The sequence below is a fragment of the Phascolarctos cinereus genome, unplaced genomic scaffold (genome assembly GCF_003287225.1).
Source record: "Phascolarctos cinereus isolate Bilbo 61053 unplaced genomic scaffold, phaCin_HiC Scaffold_5;HRSCAF=322, whole genome shotgun sequence".
Taxonomy (NCBI): domain Eukaryota; kingdom Metazoa; phylum Chordata; class Mammalia; order Diprotodontia; family Phascolarctidae; genus Phascolarctos; species Phascolarctos cinereus.
The window spans coordinates 239,828,987-239,853,214 of NW_027555958.1; the positions used below are offsets into that span (position 1 = coordinate 239,828,987).

The 24,228-nt window shown below is 42.1% G+C and overlaps 1 protein-coding gene across 3 annotated transcripts in view; it reads left to right on the forward strand.

Annotated features, from left to right (window-relative positions):
• Positions 1-24,228, forward strand: part of CPNE5 (copine 5) — a 200,061-nt gene that overhangs the window by 57,653 nt on the left and 118,180 nt on the right. For all 3 annotated transcript variants that reach the window (XM_020999605.2, XM_078155396.1, XM_020999606.2), the window contains exons 4-6: positions 13,465-13,568; positions 17,693-17,732; positions 20,533-20,609. In XM_020999605.2, coding sequence (XP_020855264.1) covers positions 13,465-13,568; positions 17,693-17,732; positions 20,533-20,609 — 221 coding nt within the window. The remainder of the gene's footprint in view (positions 1-13,464; positions 13,569-17,692; positions 17,733-20,532; positions 20,610-24,228) is intronic.

A 24,228-nucleotide genomic window follows, 5' to 3' on the forward strand; every position in this document is an offset into this window, starting at 1 on the left:
TGAGACTTCATTCAGTCTCTCTTCCCTCAAGTCTCCTGCCTTTCTCTTGTCTCTTTCTTCTCTCTTATTTCTCTTTTCTGTTCCTTTCCCCTCCCTTCTTTATTCTCTTTTTCCCTTTCTCTCATCTCTCTGTCTCTTCTTCTTCTCTCTCTCTCTCTCTCTCTCTCTCTCTCTCTCTCTCTCTCTCTCTCTCTCTCTCTCTCTCTCTTTCCCTCTCTCTCTCTTTCTCTCTTTTGGAGGAAATCAGGGTTAAGTGACTTGACCAGGGTCACATAGCTAGTAAGTGTCTGAGGCTGGATTTGAACTTAGGTTCTTCTGATTCCAGGGCAGTGCTCTATCCAGCTGCCCCCTCTCTTCCTCTTCTCTTGATCCCTTTATTGCTCTATTTTCCTTTTCTCTTCCTCTGCCATTTTTCTTTTTCTCTCTCCTGTCTCTCTTTTCTCTTCTCATTCTGCTTTCTTTTCTCTTTCTGTTCTCTCTTGATTTTCCTCATTCTCTTTTCTTTGTCTTGCCTTCATCTCTTTCTTGCTCTTTTCTCCCCATTTTTGCTCCTTTCTCTTATCTCTCTTTTCTTTCCTTCTCACTGATCTCCCCTCTTTCATTTCTTTCTTTTCTTTCCCTCTCTCCTTTGTCTTTTCTCTTTTCTATTTCTCATCTTTTGCTTTCTGCTTTCCCTCCCTCCTTTCTTTTGCTTTTTTCTTTCTTCTTTCTCCTCTCTCCATTTATCTCTTTTCTGTCCTCTTCTCTCCCTTTTTTCTTCTTTCCCCATTTTCTTCTCTTTCCTCTCTTTTATTTCCCTTTTTCTTCTTTCCCTCTCTGCTTTGTCTCTTCTCTCTCCTCTCTTTTTTTTCTCCCTCTTGTCTCATATTTTTTTTCATTTACCAGTAATGAATACCATAACCATCGTCAGCAAATGTCCTCAGTGTTTGTGTATTACACAGTCTCTCACTTCATGAACATATGTGTATATTAATTACTGCCTCTGGGTAATGATTTCTCCAAAGTCTCCAAGGTAATTCATTACCTCTGGAGTTCTGTGGGGGCTCCCTGCTCCCCCTTCCTACCGGGTGAAACATTCAAGTGCCTTCCAGATCCACCCCCTCCAGCTTCCATGGGGACTCCATTTTCTCCTCTGGCAGAATTCATTCTCTGGGGGAATTCCCTTCTACTGAAGCTTCCAGGGCCATGTTAAGGAAGTCTGATCTTCACTTATGTGGGTTTTTTTCCCTGAGAAAATTTATTAGAGAAATTTGGGTTGAGGCTGAACAAAGCCCCTGCTGAATCTCTACGTAGAAATGAAGCTGGCTCTTCTTGGGGCTGGTATTTATGTATAATCCTGCCAGGCAGCTTCTTTGAGGTGTTAAGTTTTTATTTTGTTATCTTTTCTGCAGTGGGGGAATGGGGGAAGGGGGGAATGGAGAGGGAAGGAGAAAAAAAGGGGAGATTAGATGGCGTAGAAGAAAAATAACTTAGTAAACTCCTTCATCTAGAAAAAGAAATCTCTGGGAGCTGTACTTACCTGCAATCCCCTGGAAGAAAAAAAGCCATGGGAAAAATCCTTCCAGAGCCTAGGGACAAAGAGGTGTTAAGTGTTCTGCTGAGCCCCTGAAGGAAAAAGCTTCGGCCTGTGGAAAAGCTTGTGCATGTAAATTAAGATGGCAGGCAGGGCTGCTGCCTGGGGACTGGGGTTTGGGCATTTTTCATAGTCATAGACTTTTACTGCTGGAAGGGATCTAGGGGATCACTTAGTTCAGTTCCCATACTCTGTAGCTGAGGAAACTGGGGCACAGAGTGGTGAAATACTTTGTCAAAGATCAGAACTAAAACCCAGGTCCCCATAGCATAGCTTTCATGAGAGCTAAAGCTGGAAAAGGACCCTTAGGGATCATCCAGTCTAACCCCCTCATTTTCAGAGGAAGAAATCAAGGCCCAGGGAAGGGAAGGGAATTGCCCACATAGATACTGTTGTCGTTCTATCATTTTCAACCAAGTCTGACTCTTCGTGACCCCATTTGAGGTTTTCTTGGCAAAGATCCTGGAGTGGTTTGCCATTTCCTTCTGCAGCTCATTTTACAGTTGAGGAAACTGAGGCAAACAGGGTGAAGGGACTTGCCCAGGATCACACAGTTAGTAAGTGTCTGAGGTCACATTTGAACTCAGCTCCAGGCCCAGCACTCTGTGCGTTCTGGCGCCCCCAGCTGATCCCTGTATTAAAATATGTCCAGTTCTGAGATTTCTCTTATATAACATTTCATCTCCCATCTATGGGTCTTTGCACTGGTAAAGCCTGTGCTCTCTCCTCACTTTGGTCCCTTAGTCTCTGGCTTCCTTCAGAGTTTACTTCAAGGGCTACTTCCAACTTGAGTCCATTCCTGACCACCCCTCCCCTTTCCCAATTACTTTGTATTATTTACTTTGTATGAATCTTGTATTTACTTATTAATCAATTTAGAAGCATTTTTAATTGTTTTGTGTCTGGCTCCCTGTTAGTGTTAAAGATAAAATGAAACATTTCCTGCCTTCAAGTAACTTTTTTTCTCTTTGGGAAGAGGATTATATTTTGTTGTTGTTTCAGTCCCCTCTGACTCTTTGTGACCCCATCTGGGTTTTTCTTAGCAAAGACACTGGAGTGGTTTGCCATGTTCTTCTTTAACTTGTTTTGCAAATTCTATGTTCTAAGGCCTGTGATTTTCCTCTATCCCCTTCTATAGAACTGGGCCAATAGTGTGCTTCCTCCATGAGAATGCTTTATGCCATTTATTATTCATAGGCAAAGGTGTGCTAAAAATGTTTAACAATCATTTCTCCAAAAAATGTATGTACACTCTACTTTTAGCTTGCATTATTAACATTTTCTCAATCACTTTCTTAAGTGACAGTCGACAAAACAATAGATCAAATCCTGATTTGTAGCACTGGCTAATTTCCAAGATGTAAATGTTCATCCAGAAAATTTAACAATCGGTTCTCCTGAGCTTGCGTGGACTGGCTCCAGCATGCCTCCATAACAGGTCTTTACTGAATTTATGTTGCTGTCAACCGGCACCTATCATGTCTCTAGAATGCCTATAAGAAATAATTAACAGAAGGAAGGCACAGGAATTGAGAGGGATGGGAAAGGGCTTCCTGTAGAGGGTAGGATTTTAGTTGGGACTTATAGGAAGCCAGGGAGGTCAGTAGTCAGAGCAGATGAAGGAGAGCTTTCCTGGCACAGGGGGCAGCCAGAGAAAATGCCCAGAACTGAGAGATGATGGAGTGTCTTGTTTGGGAACAGCCAGGGGGCTAGCGTCACTGGATCAGAGAGTACATGTCAGGGAGTAAGGTGTCAGAAGACTGGAAAGGTAGGAGGGGGCTAGGTTATAAAGGGTTTTGAATGCCCAACAGAGCGTTTTGTATTTGCTCTTGGAGGCTGCAGGAGTTTACTGAGTGGGGGTGGGGGGGAGGTGACATAATTGGATCTTCATTTTAGGAAAATTACTTTAGTAGCTTAATGGAGGATGGATTGGAGTGGGAAGAGATTGAAGCAGGCAGACCCATCAGCAGGCTATTGCAATCATCCAGGCACCAGCTGATAAGAGCCTGCACCAGAGCGGTGGCAGTTTCAGAGGAGAGAAGGGTGTGGTTTAGAGAGAAGTCGCTTAGGTGAAATTGACAGGCCTTGGCAACAGCTTGGATATGGGGGGGGGGGCGGGGTGATAGATAGTGAGGAATCCTGGATGATTCCTAGGCTATGAGCCAGAGGGGCTGGGAGGCTGGTATTGCCCTCTACAGTAATAGGAAAGGTGGGGTGGAGGGAGGATTTAGGGGCAAAGATAATGAGTTCCATTTTGGATATATCGAGTTTAAGATGTCTACGGGACAGGTCTGAGATGTCGGGAAGGCATCACAGCCATTTGTCATTATTGGGAATCAGTTTAAAAAAAAAGCTGAGTCTTTGAATAGGAAGCATTTTGGAATCATTAAAAGCACTGTGTGCATAAACCAGCCTGCTACTCGCTATCACAAACCTCTTTATCTGCCACTAGTCCAAGGTGATGTATGATTTCTAATTAGCCTGAAGGCAGGAACCCAAAATTATGTAACCCTAGGATGAAGATCAGGAAGAAAGGAAACTAGCAATTATGAAGCACCTAGTTTGTGCCAGACACTGTGCTAAGTGTTTTTTCTGCCTTTTTTTTTGGGCTAGGCAATGGGGTTAAGTGACTTGTCCAGGGTCACACAGCTAGTAAGTGCTATGTGTCTGAGGCCTGATTTGAACTCAGGTCCTCCTGAATCCAGGGCCGGTGCTCTATCCACTGCGCCACCTAGCTGCCCCTACAAATTTTATCTCATTTGATTTTCACAACAATTCACCCTCATTTTATGGATGAGAAAACTGAGGCTGAGGTTAAGTGACTTGTCCAGCTAGTAAGTGTCTGAGGCTGGATTTGAACTCAGGTCTTCTCAACTCCAGGCATTCTATCCATTGTGCCATCTAGTTGCCCCTTAGAAGGGACTGAGGACATCAGCTAGTCCAACCTTCTCCTGTAACAGTAGAGGAAACTGAGGGCCATGGAAGGAAAATGACTTTTCCAAGGTCACACAGGTGGTAAACAGCAGAGCTAGGATTTGAACTCAAGACCTCTTGACACCATCACACCACTGATGTTTCCTTTTATACCTGTTCAATTCTGTTGAATTACTGTCTTTCTTCAATTCAGCTAAAAGCCTAATGTGTGGTGGAAAGAATGCTGGATTTAAACTCAGGGGATCTGAGTTCTAATCCAACTCTGTTATTTACTACCTGCATGGCTTCAAGCATAGCACTTTGGGCCTCAGTTTCCTCATCTGTAAAATTAAGTGGTTGGCCTAGATAGCCTCTGAGACTATCCCTCAGCTCTAAACCTATGATCCTATGAACTATAATATAGCAAGTTTCTGGAGTCAGGAGGCCTGGGTTCAAATCCTGCTACTACTGTATGTCTACTACCTGTATGACCATTTTACAAGTAACCTTACGTCCCTGAGTCTTAATTTCCTCATCTGTAAAATGAGGGGATTGGATTAGATGGCCTTTGAGGTCCCTTCCATCTCTAGATCTGGGATCCAGTGATCTTGTGATCAGTTTACAAGAGATTGGAAAGAGTGATGCCTAAGTGGGGAAAGGCCATTATGGTTAAGCACTGGGAATCTGGGAAGGCTTCATGAAAGAGGCAACATTTGAACTGGGCTTTAAAGGATGGGTAGGAATTCAGAGTGAACTGGGAGGATGGAGTGGGTGGAAGCATATATTCCAAGTGTTGTTTCTGGTCAGTTGTTTCAGTCATGTCCAACTCTCTGTGACCCCATTTGGGGTTTTCTTGGCAAAGATACTGGAGTGGTTTACCATTCCCTTCTCTAGCTCTCTTTGCAGATGAGGAAACTGAGTCAAAAGGGGTGAAGTGACTTGCCCAGGGTCACATGACTAGTAAGTGTCTGAGACTGGATTTGAACTCAGGAAGAGAAGTCTTCCTGGCTTCAGGCATATAGGAAACAGCAGGAGCTCTCAGGTAGAAAAAGAAAGGGCAAGGTAGAGTCCAGTTCGGCTAGAGCTCTGGGAGAGAGAAGAAGAGTAGTAAGAGGTAAGGCTGTGAGCCTAGGGCTTCGAAAGTAAGCAAAGGAGTTTGAACTTTATTAGATAGACAATGGGGAACTTCTGAATGTTTTTAGGATTAGATCTATGCTTAAGGAAGATAAATGTGGTAGAAGATCAAGAGTGAGGTGGAGGGAACAAAGAGTCACCAAACCATAGAATGTTGGAGTTGGAAGGATCTGTAGTTCAACCCCAAAGAATCCCCACTATCACAACCTGATAAGTAACTGGTCGTCCTGCCTTTGCTCAGAGACCTCCAATACAGGGCAGCCTATGACCTCCCCAGGCAGCATCGCCATCCACTTTCATGATGGATCTATTTGTTTCCTGATGATATGCATTTCCTTCTTTGCTCATATTGTTCTTAATTCTACTCTCTGTAGCCAAACAGCACAAACCCAGTCCCTCTGCCATAGGACTACAATACAGGTACTTAAAGATAGTTATCCTATCCCCTGAGTCTTCTCGAGTCAAGTTAAACATCCCCAGTTCCTTCAACCAATTCTCAGATAATATTGACTGAAGTTCTTTCACTGCTCTGGATACGCTGGCTTATCAAAGCCCTTCCCAAAATGTAGTGTCCAGAACTGAATGTGATACTCAAGATGGGGTCTAACCAGAGCAGTGTACGGCAGGACCATCGTCTCTTTGTTCCTGAAAGTTATGACTTTTTCAATGCAGAACTCATTTGCTTCTTGGGATGCCATGGGATAGTGCAGATTTGATGAGCTTGTGGTCCTCTAAGACCCTCAGATTTTCCTTTTCAGACAGATTCACATCTTCTCTGTTTTGTTGCTTGTGAAATTGATTTCTTGAACTCACTTGTGAGACTTGACATTTATTTCTGTCAAATTTCATCTTATAAGATACTACCCAATTTTCTATCCTATCAAGGACTTTTGGATCCTGACTTCTGTCATCTGGTACATTACCTCATCCTCCTAGCTTTGTATCATCTGCAAATATGATAATGATAGCATTTGTGCTTTTATCCAAGTCATTAATAAGAATGTGAAGCCGCACAGGATCAGGGACAGATCCCTGGGAATCTAAGTTGACATAGAACCATTAAGGAGTACTCTGTGAGTCCCAAAATTCACTCAACTGTGAATCTAATTTTACTATTATTTGGCCCATATCCAGGGGTATGGTGGAACTTGCTCATGCTAGCTTGCAAGAGCCAATTATTAAGTTTTCAGAGAGCATTTGCACCCTGGACTTTAACAGATGCTACAAATTGGGCTTGATCGAATGTACTCTACACTTAAGAAAGTAATAAAAAAAATTTAATAATGCAAATTAAACTTAAATATGCGTCACATATTTTTTTGGAGAGCCAGTTATTAAACATTCACCATCATACCACTCCCCATATCTTTTCATTTTGTTCAGAAAAATAGCATGAGATACTTAATGAAAAGTTTTGTTAAAATTTAAGTAAATTCTATTTCCAGCATACTCTTAACCTGACCAGTTCAGTAACCCTACCCCCTCAAAAGAAATTAGATCAGTTTGGCATGATCTACTTTTGATGAAATCATGAGGGCTTTTTGTGATCATTGCCTTTCCTAGACAGTTTGTATTTTATTGCCTTAATAATGCATTAGAAATTGAAGTCAAGCTCACTGGCCTATGGTTTGGAAATTCTTCTCTTCTCATTTTTTGAAACCAGGACGATAGTTGTCCTTCTCCAATCTTTTCATACCTCTCATATTCTCCGTGATTTTTAAAATACCATTGACAGTGGTTCCAATATCATATCTACCTTGTTTTTTTTCTCTCCAGTTGCTGAGATTGTAGCTCAGCTGGACTGGGTGACTTGATTTCAGCAAAGGCAGCTAAGTGCTCTCTCACTATTGCCTGACTTATCTTGGGTATCAACTCTCTAGAAGCCATTTTTGTACTGCCCTTTCCAGGCTAAAGGGCAGATAAAGAAGAAAAATGAGAAGTTCTGTCTTCTCTGTGTTGTCAATTGTCATTGTCCCATCTATCCCAAGCAGTGGTCCTATCCTTTCTTTGATCATCCAATTTTCTGAAGGTATTTTAGGTACCTTCAATCAATCAATCAATCAATCAGCATTTATTAAGTGTCTATGATATGCCAGCCACTGTGCTAAGCATTCTCTTGCCTACCCCACCTCCCACAAAAACCAAAAAATATTCTTTGTGTTATTCCCCCCTTTTCTTATCAGCTTCAGCTTGCCTTTTTTCTTTCTTTTTTCTCAAAATTTAATATTTTATTTTTCTCAATTGCATGTAAAACAATTTTAGCATTCTTTTTTCAAAATTTTCATTCCAAATTCTCTCCCTCCTTCTCCTCTGCCACCATTGAGAAGGCAAGCAATTTGACATAAGTTATACATATGTAGTCACGCAAAGCACATTTCCATGTAAGTCATGCTGTGAAAGAAAACACAGGGGGAAAAAACCAAGAAAAATAAAGAAAGTAAAGAAAAGGTATCTTTGATCTGCATTTAGGCTCTACCACTTCTTTCTCTGGAGATGGACATCACCTTTCATCCTAAGTCCTACACAATTGTCTTGGATCATTGTACTGTTCAGCATACCTTCTTAAGTCACCATACTGTGCCTTTGTATTCATCCTGTTAACTACACTTCCATCTAATGTTCATATGTTTGAAAAATCTCATTTGGTTAATGAGTCCTCACAACCATATCATCCTTCTTCGGCAAGTTTTTCCTCTTCATTGCAATTGTTTCCCTTTGCATCTTAGGCATTTCATAATTTCGTTCTTGAGAGTTTCCCGTCCTTCAAGGCTGGCTTCCCCTGGAGAATTTTAGTCTGTGGGATCTAAAGTAGGGCCTGGGGAGCCTTCCTCTAATAATCAAACGTCTGCAGGTCCAGGGTTCTCATCAGACTATGCTAGGCTTCCCTCTTCTTCTATCACAAACTCCACAAGGGAGTGATTACTTCCCCAAAAAGTTCCTGTTATTTCTCATTCAGAAGCCAGAGTTCCTCTGTTGATGAGAAAATCGTATTCAGAAGAGAATCACCCATTGTTGGGTGAAATTGTCATTAAGCCAAATGAAAAAGTTGTTGGCTGAATATGGAAATTTGTTTTGTTTGACTGCTCATAATTTTTATAAAGGCTTTGTTTTTCCTTTCCTTTTCGATTGGCAGGAGGAGAGAAAATAGGTTTTCTTTGAAAAGAAAAGCTTTTTGGATGCCCTGCTTTTGGCACAGAACTCTTAATAGATGGGTTCTAACTAAATGAAGTACCCTATCATTACTACATTCTGATTCCTCAACTTATCTATTTCTCTTTTCCGTCTAGGTGGTCTGTAGTTTATTCCTATCACTGAAATAACTTTTCTTTGTCTCTCTGTTGATCTTTCCCCACATACTTCCCACCATGCTTTCCTCACCCTGGTTCTCAGATTTCAAATATGGATTTATTTTTTAAATCTGCTCCCACCACTCTCCTTTTTCAAAAAATAAGATACCCCCATCCAGAGTCATATTTCTGTCATGGGACTTATCCCACCAAGGCTCAGCAATACTGATGTGGTCAAGTTTACTTCCTTGCATTAATTTTTTCTAGTTCAATTTTGTTAGGCAGGAAGTCATGTTAGAGGCTATTGCAATGGTACTGGCAGATTGTGATGTAGTCCTGTGCTAGTCAGAGGACTAGATATAAGAGGACTGTTTGGAGAAATAGCTCAGGGTTGATATCAATAGGATTTAGTAACTAATTGGATATGAAGGGTGAGAGAGGGTGGAGTCAAAAGACAATAGCAAAGTTGCAAATATGGGAGACTGAGTGAATGGTGGGCTCACTAACAGGGATCAAAATCAGAATTGGAAGGAGCAAGTTTTTTGGGGGAAAGGAAATATGCTTTGTTTTGAGGTGCCAATGAAGCACCCCAGTGATGTTCTGTTGACAGTTAGAAATGTGGTTCTGCATAGTTCAGGGAGAGATCCAGATTAGAGATAATGAATTGGAAGTCTGTTTACATCAAGGTGACAACTGAAGCCATGACATTGAGTGATGCTGAACAGGGAGAAAGTATGAAGAGAGATGAGAGGATAGCGAAGGATGGAACTTGGGGTACACTCACCCTACAGCGGTAGAAGGGAGAGACGATGCTAACGAAGGAAATAGAAAAGCAAGAATTTAAGAGGTAGAGCCTGGGGAGAGTATGGTGTCTCTTAAGCTAAGGGAGGAAAGACTATTTAGAAGGGGATGGTTAGAGAGGATAACCATTGATAAAAATTGTTATCATAAATAGGTGATTCCAGTCAATTGTGGCTCTTGAGAGAGTGGTTTCAGTAGAGTGGGAAGGTAGGAAGTCAGGAAACAGGCCTAGACATATGATGTGATTCATAAAAGGTGGGTCCCCTATTCTTTCTTTTTTCCTTAATATAAATTATATATAAATTATAGGCAACTACATGGCATAGAGCACTAGGCCTGGAGTCAAGAAGATCTAAGTTCAAATCTGGCCTCAGGCACTTAGTAGCTGTGTGACCCTGGGCAAGTCACTTCACCCTGTTTGCCTTAGTTTCCTTATCTGTAAAATGAACTGGAGAGGGGAAAAGGCAAACTCCTCCACTATCTCTGCCAAGAAAACCCCAGATGGAGTCACAAAGAGTCGGACACAACTGAAAAGCAACAACATTTTTTTATATAATGCTGTCACTTTCCCACAACTCTCCCAAGCTTCCATTGGAACCTCCCTTACAACAAATAAGCGCAGATAAGCAAAACAAACCAACATTATACAGCTATACGTCTATAGGTTCCACCTTTCTGCCAAGAGGTGGGGGACATTTTTTACTCTCAGCCCTCTCTAGTATATATTGATGATTGTATTGACACCAGTTCTGATGTCTTTTAATGTTGGTTCTGCTTACATTACTGTGGTCATTGTGTGTAAAATTTGTTCTTGGTCCTTGCTTACTTAACTAGTTGGCACAGTGGATAGACTACTGGGCCTGGAATCACAAAGACTTGAGTTCAAATCTGGTTTCAGCTGTTCACTGGCTATATGACATTGGGCAAGTCACTCTCTGTTTGCCTTAGTTTCCCAATCAGTAAAATGGGGGCTAGTAATAACACCTCTCATACAGGATTGCAATGAGGATCAAATGAGATAATATTTGCAAAGCATTTAGCCCGGTGCCTGGCACAGAGTAAGTGCTTAATAAATGTTTATTCCATCCATCCATCCATCCATGAGTCTATGTGATTTCAACTATACCGCGTTACCTACCTAAGGCAGCAGGACACAGAAGAAAGAAGGCTGGATTTCAGTAGACCTATACTCAGGATCACTTCCTTTTTAAAAAAAATTCCATTTTATTTTATTTTCAGTTTCAAATTCTTCCCCATCTCCTCTAATAGCAGCCATTGAGAAAGCAAAAAAAAAAAAAAGCAAGACAAATTTCTGCATTAGCTATGTTCCAATTTTTTTTTAAATGAAGAAAAAGAAATGAGAAACCATGTCTCAATCTACACCTAGATCCAACTGCTCTCTATCTGGAGATGGATAGCACGCTTCATACTGAGCTCTTTGGAATCGTGGTTGGTTGTTTTGCTGATTAAAGCTACTAAGTCTTTCAAAGTTGATTATCTTCATAATATTTCTGTTAATGTGTAAATTGTTTTCCTGATTCTGCTTACTTCACTTTGCATCAGTTCATAAAAGTCTTCCTAGGTTTTTCTGAAACCATTCCCTTCATAATTTCTTACAGCACAATAGTATTCTATCACATTCATATACGATAACTTGTTTAGCTGTTCCTCATTTGATGGGCATCCCTTCAATTTCTAATTCTTTGCCACAATAGAAAGAGCTACTGTCAATATTATTGCACATATATTCAGGAACACTTCCACTATTTTTTTTTTTTGGTGAGGCAATTGGGGTTAAGTGACTTGCCCAGGGTCACACAGCTAGTAAGTGTTAAGTGTCTGAGGTTGGATTTGAACTCAGGTCCTCCTGACTCCAAGGCCAGAGCTCTATCCACTGTGCTACCTAGCTGCCCCCACTTCCACTATTTTTGTTGCTGTTCAGTTGTATCCAACTCTTCACGACCCCATTTGAGGTTTTCTTGGCAAAGATACTGGGGTGGTTTGCCATTTTCTTCTCCAGGTCGTTTTACAGCTGAGGCAACTGAAGCAGAGTGAAGTGACTTACCCAGGGTCACATAGATAGTAAGTGTCTGAAGCTGTATTTCAGCTGTCACCATCATGCTATTATTCTTTTATAGTTTGTGTTCTTTGAACTATTGTGCAAAGGCATACGATAACTGCTGTATGTAAGTGAATAAAATTATTAGAATGTAAGATCCTTCTCCTCACTAAAAGCATCCTCAGGACAATTCTAGTAGCAGAGAGGATGATGGTAATGATATGTCCCTCATCCCGTCCCCACAAGATTTTTATTTCTTTTGCTACATCTCTATGTTTTGAAAGCTTTTTGTCCTATGCAACTTGGACATTATGAGTATTTGGTATGGCTACATCTATTGAAAACACCGTTAAGTTTTTATGCATAAGTGCTGTCTGGGCAATTGTGGGATGGTGTTCAGTCTATGATAATGTCCCAGTTCCAGTAAAATTCATTGGTTGAATTCCCTAGGAAATGTTAAGGTCTATGATATTTTTAATATGGAGATTTGTTAATTGCCAGTCTAGGGCAGCTAGATGGTACAGTGGATAGAGTGCCAGATCTGGAGTTAGGAAGACCTGAGTTCAAATCTCACCTCAGATACTTAGCTATGTGACCCTGGGCAAGTCACTTAACCATATTTGCCTCAGTTTCATCATCTATAAAATGAGCTGGAGAAGGAAATGGCAAACTGCTCCAGGTATCTTTGTGACCCCAAATGGAGTCACAGAGAGTTGGACATGACCGAGCAACAATGACCGCAACATCTGCAAGTCCATGAAAAGAGAGTGAGCTTCTGATGGATAATTCCACTCACCAAGTCATGCTATGTTAGGTATTCTGTAGGAGCCAAATCTTTGCAGCCTGTAGAGATGTGTTACCCAGTTTCCTCCATTCCCTTGGTGCAGCCTTCTCTAGGATGAGCCCTTTTGCAATTTCTGGTGCCAATGGCTTGGTCCTGAATTGCTATGAGAAACCCTTCCATTTTCCCAAACAAATTTGCATGACTTGTCCATTTGTTTGATGCTTCTTTGTCCACATATTGTTGGTTGAGTTCATGCCGATGTCACCCGTGGAGAGCCCTTTCATTTTACTCTTGGATCCTGGCCATTTCAGAGGCTCCATCTGGAGGCAAACAGCTTTCATTTCTGTTTGACAAATCCAACTACATGCATCTGCTGTCAGCCTTTACTAGCGGTCAGTGAAGTGTTCCCAAAGTATTTCTGTAGAGTTTTTCCTTGTTTGTCACGTGTTCTAAAAAACGTCTGTTAGCTCTCTTCCTCCTTTTCAGTGAGAATTTGTAAATCTTGCTATAGCCACTTTGAGGGGGATGGGAACTGTGTTTTGTTGATATTTTATGGGTTTTTTTTTCCAGGATACTTTCCAAATCTCTTATGTTCCATTTTATTATCATCATCAATCATCCATTATCCTCCTTCAGCTCCTCCTCCTTTTTTTAATCATTAAAAGAGAGACACAATGGTGCCGTCTTCAGAGCCAGGAAGATGCATGTGGATTCAAATCTGACCTTAGGCAAATCATTTCACTTCTCAGGACCCCAGGCAACGCTAAGATAACAGAGTATTGTGCAAAGAAGGTGCCCATCTGCCTCTGTAGATAAAATTCCTCCCTGGAAGCTCCCTACACTGATGGAATCCCAGGCACAGTTTAAAAAAATAGATATTTTCTGGAAGTTGACGCTCTGAATTTTCTTACAGTTTGGAAGAACGGAAGTGATTGACAACACACTGAATCCGGACTTTGTACGCAAATTTATACTGGATTATTTCTTTGAGGAGAAACAGAACATCAGATTCGATCTGTAAGTGTGAGAAACCGGTCTACTCTGACTGCTGCTCCAATTTCAGGATCAGCCTTCTGGGGTCTGTGTGTGGGCGTGCATTGGTGTGAATGTGTGTGTGTGTGTGTGTGTGTGTGTGTGTGTGTGTGTGATTGTGTGGGTGGGAAGGAACAAAACAAGGGATAGGGTAGCTAGTGGCCTTATTTGTGTGCAAGCTGGAGATCTCTCTCCACTTCTCATCTTTTGTGGGTAACCCAAGAGACAGAGTTTCTGGGTAATTAATAAGCAGGCTAGATAATTATCAATACATTGATAGAGCGTGGTTTGTCTTGGTAACCAAAGACCCAGGGGACACTGGATGACTTAAATATATTTTTTTGAAAGAGAATACCCCTGACAGGAGAAATCAACCCTGATTGGTGGACAATTAATGAGGAGGTGGGCTAGGCGTCTTCAGCTCCTCCTGCTGAGAACATGGTTTGATGGTGAGACTCAGCCACCTCCACCAATCTGGATGGGGAAATCCATCTCCATCCAGACCACTCCGGTTGGTTTTCTCTTTCATGACCTGGGTCACCCTAAATTCTAATGGAGGGTTTGAAGGACAGGGCTATTCTCCTTGGGGCAAGAACTCTCCCAGACTGGATTCTGTTTACATTCCCCCCTATCCTGGTTGGGTGGAATCTGGCCCAAGATTGAGGAGCATGGTCCCTAAGGGTTAGGGGTAGTCGCATCAATCAGCCATATCCTTCAGAGACTGACTGACTGTCCTACAGCGGCTGGGCCTTAAAATGAGGTAGTAAAAGAGAAATAAACCTGGACCCTAGTTTAATATCTGGTTATTAATATAGTAGCAAAATAATAATTTCTTTCAGGGTAGTACTGGAAGGGAAGTGGATGGAGAAGGAAGACCTTTTGCTTGAGGACATCTGAGGTATCTTGGGGAAAAAGGCAGATAGTCCAAGTGTGATTACGCAGGTCTATAGCCCTTTCTGTGGGCAAGGTTGAGTCTGGTGCATCTAAGCTTTAGAGTTCTGTACTGCAGAAGGGCCTAGCCAGTGGGATTCTCACACTAAGACAGGCACCAGAATGGTGACCTGCCCCCCAGAAGCAAGGGGGCCACCGGCCTGCCTAACGAGGCTCGTGTTGAACCAGAAATGCAGCAGGTCAAAGTTTCTGTGCCAGTTAGTAATGGAATTAGCTCATGAGCAGCGATCATACTTCTAGGCTGGGTGAGATAGGGAGACCCAGTGAGAGAGAGAGACAGGCAGAGGGACTAGGGCAGGCCATGAGAACTGAGTCCTGGGCTGGCCCTAAACAAGATAATAGAATAGCTAAAGAGGAGCTTTTGGTCCTCCTAATACAGGGGAGATATACATGTGTGTGTGTGTGTGTGTGTGCGTGTGCATATGTGTATATGTGTATGTATGTATGTATATATACATCATACATATATACCTATCTATATAACTACATGTGCTTACACACACACACGCGCACACACACACACGTTATCATAGACTCTCTTGGTCTGGCTAAACCTATGGATCCCTTTTCAGAATAAGGTTTTTAAATGTACAAAACAAAAAAGTGGATGGTAAAGGAAACTAATTATATTGAAATAGTTATCAAAAAATACATATTTTTAAAAGTTTCAGGTCCCCAGGTTAAGAACGCTTGTCCTAGTAGAACCTTACTACCTTAGTAGAACTGGAGAAGGAGACGAGGGGACAACTCCTAGCTCTCTCTACTCCTCTCTCCAACATTTTTATGGGAGTGAAGTCAGATATAATGAATAAGCAAGGCAGCTAGAGAAGGGGGTTAGAGCAACCCAAGCTAAGAGGCTTTGGTGACAGTGGGAAATGTAATGATCATATTATGCATGAAGTTTATGAGACTCTAATCTTTTAAAGACTCCACCAACTGTCTCCTCTCAGAGTCATTGTCTCAAACTAGATGCCTGGTTCATTGGCCTGGAAGGGGGTGGTAGAGAGAATGGGGGGATAGGGAGGGCCACCTCTTTGGAAGGTGGGGGACCTGGCTGTGTGACTCTGGGTAAATCACTTGACCTATCTGTTTCTCTCAGGGCAGTTCTGTAAGACTAAGTTTCAGAGTAGGTGCTAGTCTGCTTTGGTAGAAGAATGCCCCTCTTAGTGGTCACCTCACTGAGGAAGTCACAGTTCTGGTAAAATTAAAAAAAAAAAAAGAGGTGTCTGAGGCTATCTTCCATTAGGAATATATGAGTGCATAGAGCACTGGGCCTGCAGTCAGAGAGACCTGAGTTCAAATGTGACCTCAGACACTTACTAGCTGTGTGACCCTGGGAAAGTCACTTAACCGCTGTTTGCCTTAGTTTCCTCATCTATAAAATGGGGATAATAATAGCACCAGCTTCCTAGGCTTATCGTGAAGATCAGATGATATACTAATTGTAAAGTGCTTAGCATAAAGTGCAGGCACGTAATAGGTACTATATAAATGGTACTTATTATTATGTGAATATATAGTGAAACCACTCCAGCATCTTTGTCAGGAAAACACCAAATAGGGTCACAAAGAGTTGGACCAAGGTGGCTATGGAAGACCATATCCAAGGTGTTCCAAAAATCTTAGGGCAGTTTTAAAGTATTTTAAGCTATCATAGCTTAGATCTGCATCAAAACCTTTGGGACTTCCTGTATTATATATATCCATATAATATATATTATATTATATTCAATATATATAATCCATATATAATATAGATTATATATATGGAGAGAGATGTATATATTTTTGTGTATACATACACACCACACATATATAAGGAATATACATGTAGGGAATATATTGGGAACACATGTAGGGGATATATAGGAAATATATTTGAAATACATAGGGGATATATCTATATATAGGGAATGTATAGTGAATATAAAAGAATATATAGAAAATATATTAGGGAATATATAGGTTATATAGCTAGCATAAAGATGCAAGGGAATAGGTATGCATATGTACACACATATACAAACATTTGCATGCACGTACAATACATATATACATAGAAACATGCATGCATGCATGCATACACACATACACACTCCTGCCTCCTAGGTTCTCTTTTCCTTTCCTGTGACTTTTCTGTGCCCTGGGCTTTTTTTTCTATCCCTGCTTCCCAGCATTAAAGCAGGCTCTGATAGGGGAATATCAATGCCTGAGAAAGCTTAATGCATTTCCAGTCCCATAAGAGATTCATGTCCCTTTGGCCAGAGGTTAACTGGGGACTGTCAAGTTGGCTTTCTGATGAGATAGGAAGGTATGCTTGTGAGGAGGGGGAACCTCTCAGAGCCTCTGAAATTACCCCCCTAGGGTAGTGGGAGTAGCCAGCTACAGTGGAAAGGACACAGCTCTGAGGCCAAAGAACCTGGCTTATGTGACGTGGGGCAAATCACCTAAACTTCCTAGGTCTCAATTTCCTCATTTGTAAAATGAGAGTAGAGGGCTTCTAAATGTATGATCTGATGTTTTGGGGGGGATAGAGACTAAAGGTTAAAAGGGCAGAGGGGAGTTTTGGTCCCTAGAGGAAATCATTTAGAGGCTGATGAAGGGGGAGCTGGGAAACTGCCTACAAGTAGAAATTTAAGGCAAGAAGACTCCTATCAGTCCATTGTCAATGTTCAACATTAAATCAGAAAGGAAACAAAAAAAAACCCATAACATTTTAACAGTGACATTTCAGAGAGGAAGAATGCCAGTGCCTGATGAGAAGCTGATGACTTTATTTCTAGATGGGTACTTTCCAGGGCTGGAATCCAGGGTTTGGTTACAGACAAAGAGTGAAAGAGATGAGTTTCTGGAGATGTGACAGAGGGAGGGGATGCTCTCAAGGGTGTGAGGCAGGGAGTGCAGACTCCTAGAAAAATGTGGGGAATCCAATTTGTTCTCCATCAATCTGGGGCCAGAAGCAAGCATTGGGACATGGAGAGATTGAAGGAAAAGACTGTATCCCAGTGGCCAAAATACCTGCTTCATAGCAGGGGGGCTCCAAGTGTAGTCTTCGGTCTTTCTGATGTGGCTGCTTCCTTGAGTGGTCTTCTGAGAGCAGGGCATGGCGAGGGCGAGCTGGGCATACCCTCATTGCTCTGTCTTTGTGTCCCCTACAGGTATGATGTTGATTCAAAGAGCCCCGATCTCTCCAAACACGTGAGTATCGGGCTGTTGCCTTGCTGGTTTCTGCAATGTTTATTGAGCGCCAAGTCCAAACCCTCTATCTTGGCATTCAAGGCCTCCCACAGTCTATGAGAAGGGAAAGGGGAAGGAAACATTTATTAAATACCCACTATGTGCCAGGCACTGTACTAAGTTTGCTGTTGCTGTTCAGTAGTCCTATCTGACTCTCTATGACCCCATTTGGGGCTTTCTTGGCAAAGATACTGGAGTGGTTTGCCGTTTCCTTCTCCGGCTCATTTGACAGATGAGGAAACTGAGGCAAACAGGGTAAAGTGACTTGCCCAGGGTCACCCAGTCAGTAAGTGTCTGAGGCCAGATTTGAACTGTACTAAGTTCTTTAACAAATATTACCCCGTTGGATCAGCTCAGCAACCATGGGAGGTGGGTATTATCATAATCTGCATTTTATAGTTAGTTGTGAAAACAGGCTGACAGAGTTTAAGTGACTTAACTCAGGGTCATACATCTAGGAAGTGTCTGAGGCTGGATTTGAATTCAAGTCTTCCTGACTCTACGCCCACCACTCTATCCATTGGGCCACTGAGTTTCCTAGGTCCAGCTTAGGCTACTCCCCTTCATGTGATGGACACACGGCAACCCAGGCAGGCTACTTATCTTTCCTGGAACACTTCAAGAGCTTTCCTGCTCCTGGTCTGCTCAAACCATTATCCATACCTGGGACTCCTCTTTCCTTCATCTCATCCACAGACTCCCGGCCCCAAAGCATCTCTACTAGTTGAAATCCTGCCCACCATTCAAGGCTCAGCTGTAACGCCACTTCCTTCATGAAACCTTCAGTGGTGTGGCAAGGAGTGTCTTTTGTCTCTTTTTATGTTCCCAGTACCTGGTACATAGTAGGTGCTTGATAAACTTGATTACTGATTATTATTGATTACTTGATGCATAACTTCGGTCACAGCCCCCTGTCCAAAGTGATTTCTCCCAACCGTCCTTGCACTTCCACTCTTGTGTAGCTCTCTCGTGCACCCATCTTGTTCCACTTTGTGGGAGATGACATATGGAAAGTACTCAGCAAATCTTTTTTTTTTTAATAATATTTTATTTTTTCCACACTCAGCAAATCTGAAAGCCAGAAATATGTTGGAGCTAATTTGTGCTGGTTCATGAGAGCCAAGTGTTAAATTCTGAATGTAGCATCAGAAATAGGCAAATGCTACAAAACAGGGCTGGATTTATTATTTTGTTGATTGTCTAGACTTAAGAGAGTGATGGAGGAAATGTTAATGATGCAAATCTAATGTAAAAATGTGTTATGCATATATATTTTTTGCAATCAGCTATTAAACATTTACCAGCTCATTGCTGCTTAATATGCTATATAAATGTTAGCTATTATCATAGCTATTGATTTATGTCTTATCTACCCTACCAACTCCTCACCAGGTACAAACATTTTTACTCTCCAAGGTATCACTGTTAAAATGTTGTGGGTTAGGGGCAGCTAGGTGGCATAGTAGATAGGCCAGATAGGACCTGAATTCAAATCTGGCCTTAGACATTTAATAATGGTGTGACCTTGGGCAAGTCACTTGACCCTGATTGCTTAAAAAAAAGAGTATTAAAATGTTATGAGATTTTTCCCTTCTGATTTAATGTTAAATATCCATAATGGGGGGCAGCTAGGTGGTACAGTGGATAGAGCACTGGGTCTGGAGTCAGGAAGACTCATCTTCCTGAATTCAAATGTGGCCTCAGACACTTACTAGCTGTGTGACTCTGGGTGGATCACTTCACCTTGTTTGCCTCAGTTTCGTCATCTGTCAAATGAGCTGGAGAAGGAAATGGCAAACCACTCCAGTGTCTTTGCCAAGAAAACCCCAATGGGGTCACGAAGAGTCAGATGTGACTGAAAAATGTCTCAACAACAGCAAATCTACAATGAGGTGACATGAGTCTTCTTGATTTAAATTTCTATGTCTAGGCCTTTCCCCACCTACCCCCTTTATCAGCCTCTAAATGATCCCTCTAGGATCCAAAGCCCCACTCTCCTATCCTGTGGCCTTGCTCACTGGGCTTCTGGGAGGTCACCTAGTCTGATGTATTAACGGGCCTCGGTTTTAATGTCACTTCTTCCATTTATGTACTACATGGCCTTGGTAAAGCACTTCCCCTTGAGAACCTCCAGTTCCTTCCTTGTAATGTGAGTACCAGATGACCAGTAGAAAGAAGACTGGCTTTGGAATCAGAGCATCTCGGTTTGAATATATGGCTGTGCTAAGGTGGCTAATTATTTAATCTTTCTTAGACTCGGTTTCCCCATCTCATTTTGAGGGGCTTGGACTAGAGGGCCTATAAGGGGCTTTCATTAAGTTTCTAAATACAAGACAACTTCTACACGGAAGGCCTTTCTACACGTAACAGTAGGGGTAGCTAGATGGCACAGTGGATAGAGTGCCAGGCCTGGAGCCAAGAAGAAGAGTTCAAATCTGGCCTCAGGCATTTCCTAGCTGGGTGACCTTGGGCAAGTCACTTCACTCTGCCTCAGTTTCCTCAGCTGTAAAATGAGCTGGAGAAGGAAATGGCAAACCACTCCAGTATCTCTGCCAAGAAAACTCCAAATGGGGTCACGAAGAGTTAGATACGACTGAAATGACAGAATAATGACACTTCATAATCCATGTATATGAAATAATAGAATTATAGAGCTAAGAGACATGTTGGCAATGAATTAGCATCCCGGAAGGGGCTGGAGCTGAGGTCTGGGGGTAGAATTGGCGTGTGGATGGACAACACTCTTTCTGTGTCCTTGCAGGATTTCCTGGGCCAGGCCTTCTGCACTCTGGGAGAGATCGTGGGGTCCCCTGGGAGTCGCCTGGAGAAGCCCCTCACGTAAGTGTGTGGGGACAGAATGCTGAGCAGTAATGGGTGGCGTGGCTAGAGTCATACAGCGTGAGTGACTGTTCTGTCCAGCACGGTGCCTGGCACAAAGTCGGCATTCAATGAATGTCTGAGTTTTATTTTGACTCATTAGTAAGTTTATTTGGGTCATCATGAGCTTATTGGGTATTTAGGCAAAGTTTAATTGCTAAGTTTAATCCCCACAACTAACACTTCTCATGGTCCTCTACAGAGCCTTGAAGATAACCAGATACCCAGACACACCTCAGATAACCAGACTCACTAGGGGGTAGTATGAAAAACTATTTATGTCGAGGGTGGGGGTGGGGAAGGTGGCGTCCCTCTGCAACTATCCTGCCTAGAATGAATGAATGAATGAATGAATGAATGAATGAATGAAAAAGCATTTAAGTGCTTACTATGTGCCAAGTACTTTACTAAGGATAAAGGATACAAATAAGAAAAAAAGAAACAGTCTCAGCTCTCAGAGAGCTCATACACTAATCTGGGGAGACAGTACATAAAAGAAAGTTCAGCCACCGGACAGATGGAAAGGCCTGGGTATCCTTAGGGGACAGTCATTAAGACCCAGAGGTCCTTAGGCTACTTAAGTAGTTAAGTGACCTAAGTTACTTAACAGTGCTGGGGTATTGCAGGGCATAGATGGTAAGAACTGGAGGAGGGGCAGCTAGGTGGCGCAATGGGTAGAGCACCGGCCCTGGAGTCAGGAGGACTTGAGTTCAAGTATGGCCTCAGACGCTTGACACTTACTAGCTGTGTGACCTTGGGCAAGTCACTTAACCCCATTGCCTAGCCAAAAAAAAAAAAAGAACTGGAGGATCTTAGGAGTCATTGGCAGTGTAGACGGGGAAGCTTTGTAACCTTCCTCATCAGAAAAAAATGGAGTGCTTGATTCCCATCTCATCCGAGCCCTGTGAGGGTTAAACATTTGAGGAGGAGGGAAAAGGCAAAGGGTTAGAGCTGTATGGTTCCGAGACTGTCGAGGGCTGCGGAAAGGGTTGAGGGGAGTGGGCAAATAGGGTAGGGTGCCACCAATGGTGGTGGCTCTTCTTACCACTTGGCTATCCCAGATTGGTTCTGGGATGGCCTGGGCCAGGAGAGAGTAGAGAGGAGCAGAGTTTTCCCCGTGAGTGAAAGCCCAGAGCTGGAGGAAGGGCTCAGGGCCCTCAAGTATGGTCTGGGATATCTACATTAGTCAATCTCTCAATCAGCGAACATTTGTTAAGTGCCTATCATACGTCAGGCACTATGTATCCTCTAAATAAGTAGATTATAAAGACAAGTGAAAAAATGCTTGCCCTCCAGGATCTCACAGTCTAATGGAGAGGTAAAATGTAGACCTATATAGAAGACAGTCATCCTTTCCACATTGTGAGGATTAGGGGTACAATGCCCCCTGCAATCTAGAAAATCTGCGTAAAAGTTTTTGGCCCTCTCTTTGTACCAGAGGAGAAGTCTGAATTATTATGGTATTAAAAGATAAAATATGTTTATATTATATAATATGATACATATATTTTAAGTATTTCTGAGTTTCTAAACTTTTTTTTGTGTGTCATCTGCGGCTTCTGCAAAACCCCTCTCAAATTCCCATTTAATTTCTTATGCTGACCCGCAATGTGTTGCAACCATGAAGGGGAAAGTCAAGATGTGGAAGGAATAACTGTGTAAACTAAATTAAGGCAGGGTAGTTTGGGGAGGGGGCGTACTAGCAAGGAGTAGGGATTAATTCCAACTCATTACCATACTCCATCTTTGGATCCCTTCCAGCATCACTGGGCTGAAGATTGAGAACAGAATTGAGGTCTGCTTTAGCCCACCCCTCTACCTTCCTCTAGATTCCAGCTTCCCTCTAATTTTTCCCTGTTCTTCCCCTTTCCCAAGGATATTTCCTCTGTTGGTTTAGCAACTGGAGCCCTAGATACCCAGTAAGCCTTTGAATGCTGCCACATTCCCTACCAAGCAGGAGTTGGGGAAAGAACAGGAGAGGACTTTATAGCTTCCGAAAGTTTCCAGGTGTATGGTCAGACTTTATGTCTGTGACCCTAAGCTGGTACTTACCCAGGACTATGACTCCAACGCCTTGACCACTGCAATGTGGGGGACATAAAAGAAATATGAGACACAAATCCTTGTCTGAGAACTTTTAGTTTAATGAGAAAGGCAAAACTAAAGCAGAGGAGGAAAAAAAGAAATGTACATGCTAATTTTGTTGTAAATTTGAAAGGAATAGCAAATTGTGCATAGTAGATTTAAAGTTTCATGTACAATCATCTTTTTATTGTATTTTTTTTTGTTGTTTGTTTTGGGCAATCCGGGTTAAGTGACTTGCCCAGGATCACACAGCTAGTACGCGTCTGAGGCCATTTTGAACTCAGGTCCTCTCCACTCTAAGGCTGGTGCTCTCTCCACTGTGTCACCTAGCTGCCCCCATTATACTATATCATAGAAATGCTTGTTTTACCTAATTATTAATTAATACATAAATATGTATTAATGTAATAAAAAGGGGGGGGAACTAAAGCAGAGGTACATGAAGAAGGAACTAATACCACATGGCAAGGTCCTAGTTTTAAGAGTAACAGGAAAGAGAAGAGACAGAGCAGCACAGGAAGGAGTAGCCAGGGTGGGCTTCGTGGAAGATCTGGGATTTCCCCTGGCTTTTGAACAATCATAGTTCATATATCCAGCACTGGAGGACACCTTAGAAATCACCTAGTTGGAAAATATAAGTTTATGTATATATGTATGTATGTGTATATATGCATATGTATATGCGTATGTATATATCTATATCTATATAGAAATATATCCAAGCTTAATGGTAGCCTTCTGGGGTGGGGGTGGGGAGGAAGAAAGAAAAAAGAACAAAGTAAAAGTACACAGCAGAGAATAAAAGAAAACCTACAAGGAAGCAAAGAAAAGATGAATAGCTCTCAACACAACACATAGTATTATTACATAGCCTTTCTTGAAATGGGAAGTTATTGCTATACATTTTGAATCCTCTCTTACATTCTGCTGTATACATGACATGGTTTTTTTTTTCATTTCTTATTTTGTATTTATGTTTTAATATTTAATTTCATAATGTGTTTCTTTTTCTTTTCTTATTGTGTATTTAAGTTTTAGAAAAATAAAATTTTTTAAAAAAAGAAATCACCAGTTTAACCCTTTGATTTTATGAACAAGGAAATTGAGGTCCAGAAAAGGGGCAGTCATTTACTGAAGGTCACACAGCAAATGGCATACCCTGGAATAGGGGCCTGTCCTCTAAGCCAAATTCCGTGGTCTTTATAATAGACTAGGCTACCTCATATACTGGAAGGTATGTGCAGTTTTAGTGTTTCCTCATCTGCCAGCCCCTTCCTCCCTACCCCAGAGGCATTAAAGAGAGAGGGGGAAAAGGGTGGCAGGAAGAGAAAAGAGGGAAGGAAGATAATACACAGGATGATTGACAGCTCCTTAGTCAGAGAATAATAGCTGTCTTCCCAACCATGTCAGGAGTCGGGAGCTGTAGGTGGTAGGGGTGGGGAGTAGGTGATAGGACTGGGGAAAGCTGTGCTTTTCTAGGGGAGTTGGGGGTGGG